Source organism: Pinus tabuliformis, chromosome 9 (assembly GCF_031772625.1).
Source record: "Pinus tabuliformis cultivar Carrire ecotype Pingquan chromosome 9, CPIR1, whole genome shotgun sequence".
NCBI classification, from domain to species: Eukaryota; Viridiplantae; Streptophyta; class Pinopsida; order Pinales; family Pinaceae; genus Pinus; species Pinus tabuliformis.
The window spans coordinates 460,740,153-460,750,768 of record NC_142307.1 but is presented as its reverse complement, the minus strand read 5'-3'; the positions used below and the strand labels follow the sequence as shown (position 1 = coordinate 460,750,768).

At 36.4% G+C, this 10,616-nt stretch overlaps 2 protein-coding genes across 3 annotated transcripts; both read right to left on the bottom strand.

The window, feature by feature from the left end:
* Nucleotides 1–611: 611 nt before the first annotated feature.
* Nucleotides 612–9,508, bottom strand: LOC149149185 (uncharacterized). 2 transcript variants are annotated; one of them, XM_089440747.1, is made up of 3 exons: nt 9,453–9,508; nt 4,416–4,481; nt 612–2,609 (listed from the first exon to the last, which is right to left on the bottom strand). In XM_089440747.1, exon 3 carries the CDS (start codon nt 2,258–2,260, stop codon nt 905–907), a length of 1,356 nt encoding a protein of 451 aa, XP_089296873.1. In that variant the 5' UTR covers nt 2,261–2,609; nt 4,416–4,481; nt 9,453–9,508; the 3' UTR covers nt 612–904. The 2 variants fall into 2 exon arrangements, with proteins under 2 accessions (XP_089296873.1, XP_089296872.1); XM_089440746.1 differs by lacking the exon at nt 9,453–9,508 and having other exon boundaries at nt 612–4,313; nt 4,416–4,483.
* Nucleotides 4,374–9,509, bottom strand: LOC149149184 (uncharacterized). The gene is made up of 5 exons (XM_089442408.1): nt 9,453–9,509; nt 6,911–7,014; nt 6,148–6,391; nt 5,133–5,198; nt 4,374–4,481 (listed from the first exon to the last, which is right to left on the bottom strand). Exons 1-5 carry the CDS (start codon nt 9,507–9,509, stop codon nt 4,374–4,376), a joined length of 579 nt encoding a protein of 192 aa, XP_089298534.1.
* Nucleotides 9,510–10,616: the final 1,107 nt, after the last annotated feature.

The window sequence follows — 10,616 nt, the reverse complement described above, 5'->3', positions numbered from 1 at the left end:
TTACATGTGCAAGGTACTATAGCCAGTAAGCATCGCCAAGTATAATGATTTTCAAGAAACTGGTGAAGGAGCTTTCATATCTTTAAAGCATCTGCTCCAATCATTTGAAAAAATTAAGCCCAAGTTTGGTCAGGAGACTGGATGTATTAGAATTGAAAGGACTGGATTCTCAGCCTTGAATTCCATACTCGGAAAAAAATATGGAACGGCCATGACTAGCTCAGTGCAGGATGTTGTAATTGTGTTAAGCGCTTCACAAGTTGCCTCAGTGAAGGAGAAGCCGAAAGTATATCTACAGGACACATTATAGCAAGGTGAAGTGATTTTGAGATCTTCACGAGGCGCTGTGTCCCGTAAGCCAGGGGTGAAAACCTCATGTTCCCTACCTTCGTTAACAAGCATGCATGCCCAAGCAATGATGTTGCATCTATTCCCATAGCAAGAAAACGATGGATCCAAAGACTTCTTGCCAGAGGTGGCAAGTAATTCCAAAAGCGCCACTCCATTACCATAAACATCTCTGCCTTAGCAGACGCACCACATGTCACAGCATGTTCTTAAGTAACATACGCAAGGGCCAAAAATGCTAGTTATATCTGTTGTTGCATTAGTTTCAGAACCTCCAAGAGCATGTATACACAAGTTTATTGTCACTTCAAGCTTTCTCAAAATCAATTCTGAGCCTCGTATATTTACAGTATTTGACAGATTTAATAGACTCCAAGGTTGGAAATCATTGCCGCAATAGTATTAACTTTAATCCCTTGCTGCCATTTTATTCCACTTTCCCCACCTGACCATAGATATAGCTTGCCCTAGAGTATGAATTTTGTGCACATTTAATAAAGAACGAAGCTTTGTTTCAGTCTCACGGTAATCTTAAGTAAGAATATGTTCAGACAGATCATTTCTTGTTATGAAGATTATACAATGAATTGTAAACTGTTTCCCATGCCTGTGCAGAATCCATCTGGTGCACAACTTGGGATGCATGTCGCAACTTTTCAAGGCCACGTCCTAATCGGGCTATTGTAGGCATTGCATGAGCAGATTCAACAGCACATTCTATCCCATCCCCGAAAGCTAAAAGCCCTGTACAAGCCAGAATGCTGCCACCAAAGCTTACCCAAGGAGTACCTCCAGTTGCCTTTCCATGTCTTTTACGCATGATACCATAAAAGGCTGTTCTCATAGCTGACAAGCTCGACCGTTCAGCAGCTGCTATAACACTGTGAGTTGCAGCTCGGAGCTTTTCTGCTGCAGCTGCTGTCTTCGCAGTAGCAGGAACATGAACTCCATAACCAAAGCCTATTTTCCCAGGAATAATTCCCTTAGAAGCTGGAGCTAGAAGTTTAGCAGGAGTGAAAACTTTTCCTAAGGTAACAGCTGCAGTTCTCTTTGTTTGCAGTAGGCCAAATTTCACAATAGTAGGAACTTTAAAGGTGACCATCTTCGCTATAGTTGAAACAGGAACAATTTTTGAAAATGAGGTTACACCCACAACAGTTGCTGCTCCTGCACCGACTGCTACTACAGGTTTTCCTCCAAGCACATTTCTTCTCTTTGGATCTTCCCCTTCAGAAGCATCGTCAAAAGTATCAGATATAAAACAATTGTCAGCTAAGTCGGCCACGTCTCGGGGCAAAGAAGTATTCCAATAACTTCTAATTCCAGCGAAGCTACTGGCGTCGACAATTGCAACTACTGTTCCAAAATCTTTAGCCTGTCTTTTCAGGGCTTGGGCAAACAGAGCATGGCACTTGTCTTCATAAGGAAGCTCATAGAAGTCTGCATCTTTCGGGAGCTTTTGCTCTTGCTTAAGAGGACTACGTGCCTTAGAATTCAGAGCAACTCTGAGTCCCTCAACAGCAATCCGAAACTTGTTAACATGAGATAACACTTCGCAATCCACCTCTTTGCCTTTCTCCACCTCAAGAAGCATCTTCCGAACACAAACTAATGCCCTTTCTAGGGCAGGAAGATTGTTAAACATATCATGCAAATCTACAAGTAAGGAATAGAAAGAATGTGCAAACGCAGGAATTTGATCCACATCACGGAAGTCACAACCTGCAGAAGAAGAGGCAGAACTTGCAGTGGAAGCACAATTTGATCCCGAATCCAGTGCCAATAAATTTTGCGATGTGAAAGCCGATGAGGCTAAAGCCTTTAGGGCAGAAGAGTGAAGTGGACTGGCCAAGATATGCCTCTGTGAGCCCATGGGAACACTTGAAGCCATGTCACCTGGTGATGGTGTCATTTTTCCCAAAAGGCCACTGCCCTGAGCTATCTCTGCTAAGGGTTTTATGGCACTTTTATTTGGTACATCCTGCTTGGAATCATGTTCACTATTGGTGCCTAATTCACCACCTTGACCGTCTCTATGTGGAGTTTCAAGAATAAAGAACAGGGAATGATTTTCTTGAGCAGCTTGTTTTGCAGCCAAAACATGACCATAAAATCCTGTTCCAAAAATTGTGCGTAAAATTTGTGAGCCAGCATAGAGTCGGTCCCAGTATAAAAATGATTATGTGAGTTTGAATTAAGAACTGAAATGCTGTGGGTTGGGCTGAAGACTTGCCACCACGACATTCCATTGCCCTCGGTGACTGGAAGGAAAAATAGCAGAGTTATGTTTATTAAAAGGTGAAAATTTCAGAAACAAGATAGTTATACTACATTAAATCAAGAGAAATGGAAGACTAATTTTTCCTTATGAGCATAGCATAAACCATAGACAAAGTGCCTTTCAACTGTGATAATTTAAAGGATGAAATCCTATTTAAGTATATTCAATAATCAAGAAACAAAACTCAGAATCTATACAGAAGCATAATAGAATAAACCCGTTATGGGCAGTTTCAGTTCCAAATAAACTCAGCCTGTATAGCTTAAGGCCAATGGGGCTCCCTCAATGTTAACGGTTATCAATATACATTTGGTTAATATCAGGCCATTGCCGCAAATTAAAATTCTTGTAGATAGAACTTCTTCAGACATGTTAACAAGTAATCACACCTGGGGCTTTCCTTGTTTTGTATTTCATTTCAAGCTTCCTTGTTTTGTATTTCAAGCTTCCTAGGGCGATCAAGCTTCCTTGTTTTGTATTTCATTTCAATCCATTTGTCTTTAACATAAGCGATGGTGTATCCACTCTCTGTGGTAATTGTTGAAATCAGATCTTAGCCAAGATGGCCATTTTAAAAAACGTATAGATACCCCTGGGCCCTCACACTGGGCCAAAGCACAGATGCTAGCTATCCTTATTTGTGTACCAAGGGAGATTTGGTATAAAATTTCTATTTTACCTAGATGAGTCAATCTTAATTTAGACCTATATTGATTGCTAATGGATTATATAATTCATTTTCATGAAAAGAGGGATAGCTGAAAGAAAATGGCCATCAAAATATTTAGTCCCATACCGTTCTTTGTGGATCAACATTTGCAAGGTGAAGAGCCTGCTTCATGGCCTCTTTTGAGGGCTTACAAATTATGGGTGCCTTCCGGGTTGTAGAGTTATGAGTGGGCATATCCAAGTCGTTATTGCTTTCAGTAATTTCTGAAGGAGGGTTAAGTGTCTCAAAGCATATTATGCCTTCAAAGTAATCATCCAACCCTAGCTTGTTAAGGACCTTTAACATGAACTTTTTCATTGTTTGTAAATATCTGTTTTACACAACAAAGTTACAAAAGGTTGAGAAGTATGTTTATATATTTCCAAATAAAACTACGACTTCATCATGTGTTATCATCATATAAAGAATTTGAAGGGATGCATATGATCTTACAATTTTCCTCTCAGGCATGCTTAATAACAAGTTCTTCAGCACAGGGTCTGGTTTAAGATTCTCATATGGAAATCCTCCATGAAAAAAGTTGTATAAGAAATATTTGATTCCAGTGGGTGAAGAAAGACACTGTTTTTTACCAAAAGCAATATATGGTATTCCAAACAACGTAAACAATGCAAGTCAAATCAATGGAATTTATTGTAATTTTTCTTTTATCAAAAACTGTTTAGCTTAAACTTAAATCTTAAACTTAAAGACTACCGATAATTGGAGTTTCCTCTAACCAGAGACAAACGCTCCAAAGGGATTAGTCGAGTCCACCATTCCCTTATTCAATGAGGGTATGGATTATGCAGTGACAACAGTTTCAATAGTTGCACTTGCTAGTCTTGAACGCACAACATTTTTGGTGCTCTCTACATCTTTTTCTTCCCATATCTCAGGCAGGGCTTCTCTAATTTTGTTGTGAATACTTTCAAGGGAAAAACATGATTCCTTTGTTCGGACTGAAGTTCACACCTGATGATGACAGTGAACACCAATATTGAATTTTGAGAAGATTGGACCAATTAAACGATCTTACAAAAGCCTCAGATCCCATTTAGAAAGATATAGTCTTACCAATACAGTTTGCAGGCCTACACGCTTTCCTGTGGCTATATTCCAGTGACTGTCATCAAATAAAATCTGCAAGGAAACACAATAGATTTAATAGCAACTCCTGCAATAGACGCTTTTGAAATGACCTGCATACTGTAAAGAAAAATGGATGTTGTATGGTATGCCACAAGCCAGAAATGGCTGAAGTATGTGTTTCTAAAATTTCAAAAATAAACACATATAAATGTTATTCCACGAATTCCCTAAACTCGAGTACGCCCAGAATAGGTTTTGATTTTGCTTTTGATTGGTTAATATGAGTTAAGAGTTTATTTTTCTAAATACGTAAGTCACTCCAGATCCAGAAGCATAAGTATTTGTTAAAAGTATTTTTTTTTATGATCTGAAGAGTATGGTCTACTCAACATCCAGAGGTATAAGTATTTGTCAAGAGTTAAAGCCTAACTCCTTACTGTAAATCATCAGCAGAGTTAAAACTCCTAGTCTTGAACGCACAACATTTTTGGTGCTCTCTACATCTTTTTCTTCCCATATCTCAGGCAGGGCTTCTCTAATTTTGTTGTGAATACTTTCAAGGGAAAAACATGATTCCTTTGTTCGGACTGAAGTTCACACCTGATGATGACAGTGAACACCAATATTGAATTTTGAGAAGATTGGACCAATTAAACGATCTTACAAAAGCCTCAGATCCCATTTAGAAAGATATAGTCTTACCAATACAGTTTGCAGGCCTACACGCTTTCCTGTGGCTATATTCCAGTGACTGTCATCAAATAAAATCTGCAAGGAAACCCAATAGATTTAATAGCAACTCCTGCAATAGACGCTTTTGAAATGACCTGCATACTGTAAAGAAAAATGGATGTTGTATGGTATGCCACAAGCCAGAAATGGCTGAAGTATGTGTTTCTAAAATTTCAAAAATAAACACATATAAATGTTATTCCACGAATTCCCTAAACTCGAGTACGCCCAGAATAGGTTTTGATTTTGCTTTTGATTGGTTAATATGAGTTAAGAGTTTATTTTTCTAAATACGTAAGTCACTCCAGATCCAGAAGCATAAGTATTTGTTAAAAGTATTTTTTTTTATGATCTGAAGAGTATGGTCTACTCAACATCCAGAGGTATAAGTATTTGTCAAGAGTTAAAGCCTAACTCCTTACTGTAAATCATCAGCAGAGTTAAAACTCAGCTTCTTACACACCATTATCAACCATTTATCACAACAGATAATTCAAAATGGTATGGTTTTCTTGGTATATAGTGATAATTTCACCTACATTCCCAAATAACACAAGTGATAACTAATATTATTCATATTTCCAAAAAATAAATCTTTCTGATTTCTGAAGTATGATGTATGGATGTTTAAGCTATGAGAAGGGCGATCAAGCTTCCTTGTTTTGTATTTCATTTCAATCCATTTGTCTTTAACATAATCGATGGTGTATCCACTCTCTGTGGTAATTGTTGAAAGCAGATCTTAGCCAAGATGGCCATTTTAAAAAACATATAGATAACCCTGGGCCCTCACACTGGGCCAAAGCACAGATGCTAGCTATCCTTATTTGTGTACCAAGGGAGGTTTGGTATAAAATTTCTATTTTACCTAGATGAGTCAATCTTAATTTAGACCTATATTGATTGCTAATGGATTATATAATTCATTTTCATGAAAAGAGGGATAGCTGAAAGAAAATGGCCATCAAAATATTTAGTCCCATACCGTTCTTTGTGGATCAACATTTGCAAGGTGAAGAGCCTGCTTCATGGCCTCTTTTGAGGGCTTACAAATTATGGGTGCCTTCCGGGTTGTAGAGTTATGAGTGGGCATATCCAAGTCGTTATTGCTTTCAGTAATTTCTGAAGGAGGGTTAAGTGTCTCAAAGCATATTATGCCTTCAAAGTAATCATCCAACCCTAGCTTGTTAAGGACCTTTAACATGAACTTTTTCATTGTTTGTAAATATCTGTTTTACACAACAAAGTTACAAAAGGTTGAGAAGTATGTTTATATATTTCCAAATAAAACTACGACTTCATCATGTGTTATCATCATATAAAGAATTTGAAGGGATCCATATGATCTTACAATTTTCCTCTCAGGCATGCTTAATAACAAGTTCTTCAGCACAGGGTCTGGTTTAATCTTAAACTTAAAGACTACCGATAATTGGAGTTTCCTCTAACCAGAGACAAACGCTCCAAAGGGATTAGTCGAGTCCACCATTCCCTTATTCAATGAGGGTATGGATTATGCAGTGACAACAGTTTCAATAGTTGCACTTGCTAGTCTTGAACGCACAACATTTTTGGTGCTCTCTACATCTTTTTCTTCCCATATCTCAGGCAGGGCTTCTCTAATGTTGTTGTGAATACTTTCAAGGGAAAAACATGATTCCTTTGTTCGGACTGAAGTTCACACCTGATGATGACAGTGAACACCAATATTGAATTTGGAGAAGATTGGACCAATTAAACGATCTTACAAAAGCCTCATATCCCATTTAGAAAGATATAGTCTTACCAATACAGTTTGCAGGCCTACACGCTTTCCTGTGGCTATATTCCAGTGACTGTCATCTAATAAAATCTGCAAGGAAACACAATAGATTTAATAGCAACTCCTGCAATAGACACTTTTGAAATGACCTGCATACTGTAAAGAAAAATGGATGTTGTATGGTATGCCACAAGCCAGAAATGGCTGAAGTATGTGTTTCTAAAATTTCAAAAATAAACACATATAAATGTTATTCCACGAATTCCCTAAACTCGAGTACGCCCAGAATAGGTTTTGATTTTGCTTCTGATTGGTTAATATGAGTTAAGAGTTTATTTTTCTAAATACGTAAGTCACTCCAGATCCAGAAGCATAAGTATTTGTTAAAAGTATTTTTTTTTATGATCTGAAGAGTATGGTCTACTCAACATCCAGAGGTATAAGTATTTGTCAAGAGTTAAAGCCTAACCCAGAGGTATAAGTATTTGTCAAGAGTTAAAGCCTAACTCCTTACTGTAAATCATCAGCAGAGTTAAAACTCAGCTTCTTACACACCATTATCAACCATTTATCACAGCAGATAATTCAAAATGGTATGGTTTTCTTGGTATATAGTGATAATTTCACCTACATTCCCAAATAACACAAGTGATAACTAATATTATTCATATTTCCAAAAAATAAATCTTTCTGATTTCTGAAGTATGATGTATGGATGTTTATGCTATGAGAAGGGCGATCAAGCTTCATAGTGTAAAGAAAAATGGATGTTGTATGGTATGCCACAAGCCAGAAATGGCTGAAGTATGTGTTTCTAAAATTTCAAAAATAAACACATATAAATGTTATTCCACGAATTCCCTAAACTCGAGTACGCCCAGAATAGGTTTTGATTTTGCTTCTGATTGGTTAATATGAGTTAAGAGTTTATTTTTCTAAATACGTAAGTCACTCCAGATCCAGAAGCATAAGTATTTGTTAAAAGTATTTTTTTTATGATCTGAAGAGTATGGTCTACTCAACATCCAGAGGTATGAGTATTTGTCAAGAGTTAAAGCCTAACTCCTTACTGTAAATCATCAGCAGAGTTAAAACTCCGCTTCTTACACACCATTATCAACCATTTATCACAGGAGATAATTCAAAATGGTATGGTTTTCTTGGTATATAGTGATTATTTCACCTACATTCCCAAATAACACAAGTGATAACTAATATTATTCATATTTCCAAAAAATAAATCTTTCTGATTTCTGAAGTATGATGTATGGATGTTTATGCTATGAGAAGGGCGATCAAGCTTCATACTGTAAAGAAAAATGGATGTTGTATGGTATGCCACAAGCCAGAAATGGCTGAAGTATGTGTTTCTAAAATTTCATAAATAAACACATATAAATGTTATTCCATGAATTCCCTAAACTCGAGTACGCCCAGAATAGGTTTTGATTTTGCTTCTGATTGGTTAATATGAGTTAAGAGTTTATTTTTCTAAATACGTAAGTCACTCCAGATCCAGAAGCATAAGTATTTGTTAAAAGTATTTTTTTTTATGATCTGAAGAGTATGGTCTACTCAAAATCCAGAGGTATAAGTATTTGTCAAGAGCCAAGAACAAGAATTGAAATTGCCTTAAAACAGTTGCCAAGAACAAGAATTGAAATTGCCTTAAAATCGTATGAAAACAGAACAAAATTGTTTCGCTTAGCAAATAAAAATTGATTGATTCCATTGAAAGAAAAAAGAATGACCTGAAGCGTTTCTTAAAAATGGAACTTTACAATTCTTCATGCTTTGTCCAAAGGAATCAGATTCCAAAATGTGTAAAAATCCTGTCAGGGCACAGCTTCTGAGATGTATACTTAACCCGCTCTCCAGCGACATTTTTTGCCATGAAATCGTTCCGATAAACTCAACATTTTGACCAACAAATTTTCCAGTCAAAAGTTGTCAATTTCCCAACCACGCTTACACTTGAAATTAAGTTTATGACTTAAATTGATCCTCGTCCAACTAACCAAGAAGAAAGTCATAAGAGAGACGGATCACGCGGGTGATCAAAGGGACAACTCATGGCGGAAATGCATTCCCCAAAACCAACAATTAAAAAGATGACGACGACCACCTAATATTCCAATGAAATATTATTCGGATTACTTTGGCACAAAAGCAATCTCCGTGGAAGTGCGCGTATCGACAGAAACAAACCTAAATGAGAAGAAACCCTAACAACACAATTTCAGGCCCTAGATAACAGAAATACTCCCAAAAAAGAAGAATTCGAGCCCAGGATCGTCGAGACCGGGAATCTAAGAGAAGATCTATGGCCTAAATTATCGAAATTCGACAAAGACCGTTCAAAATTACGGTCGGCGACAATAAAATACTTGATTTCTAATAAACCCAGCCGATTAATCCTTCATAAGATGGCAAATTCCAGGGCTTTCGGCCCATTTACAGATAAATCAAAATCCACACTACATTTTCGGAACTATTCAAAGAAAAAACATGAGACCTTGAAGCTTTACCTTTCTGTGCTTATCGTTGAGCTCCTTCGTGACGGAGGCCTTGTCGTTTGACACCATTTTCAGCGCAGAATGTGGAAGAATATATTATTTACACAATAAACCGGAGTAACAGAGGAAGAAATATCGGTATGTGGAATGGCGATTGGCACTCCGCGCTCTTCATTACCCCGACCGTCTCAGTGACATTTTTGATCGACGGTTCTGGTGTTTGTAATCGTCTAACATTTCATCGTACGGCGTCAGAGGAGGACACGTAGGCAAAATGGGGGATCGATCTCAGAGGGAAACGCCTTACGGCGTAATTAAGTAACTACAAGAAAATATGAGTGATTACACATCAAATTTTTAGATTTAATAAATCACTTTCGAAGATTTTCGAGAAATAATGTTTTTAAATTTTAATGTGATTTTATTTTTTAATAAAAATAAAGTAAAGGAAAGAGAAGAATATTAATTCATTATTTAATATAAAATTTGGAATTATGGATTTGGAAAAAGATTTTATTTAATAATTAGATTTTTTTTTGAATTATGATCAAATTTCATACTATTTTAATAATAAAGTGATATAAAAATATTTTGGCAAATTATTTAAAAAATGAGGATCAACTAATTAAATAACGAAAAAGATATTAATATTTGATGATAAATTATTGGAAAAACATTAAGTAAAATTTTCAACTAAAAGATCATAATAAAAAAATATTTGCACAAATCACTAAGAGAAAAAGTAACAAAACAATATAATAAATATTAAAGAAAACAAGAGTAGAAAGATTTTATGAAACCAATTCACAAAAAGATAGAAAAGATAGATCAACACTTTAGAATTCAACTTCTTTGAGGGGACAACCTCTTTTACATTACACAAATGAACAATTCTTGGATGATACAAATGACTAAACCTCCCTTCTATATATAGGAGTCTAAGGGATCACAATATAATCAAGCCGACATAAAATTAATAACATAAGGGCACAACAATAACAATAATGGGTTTATATGGTGCACAATAATAACAATATGGGGACAATAAGGGCACAATAACAGCCATAAGGGATACAATGACAATAGTAATGGGAAATCACTAGTATTACAGGGACCTAACATGCCCCTCTCCTTTCGAAAAACGTTGTCCTCAATGCTTGAGTAGTTTTGGATGCT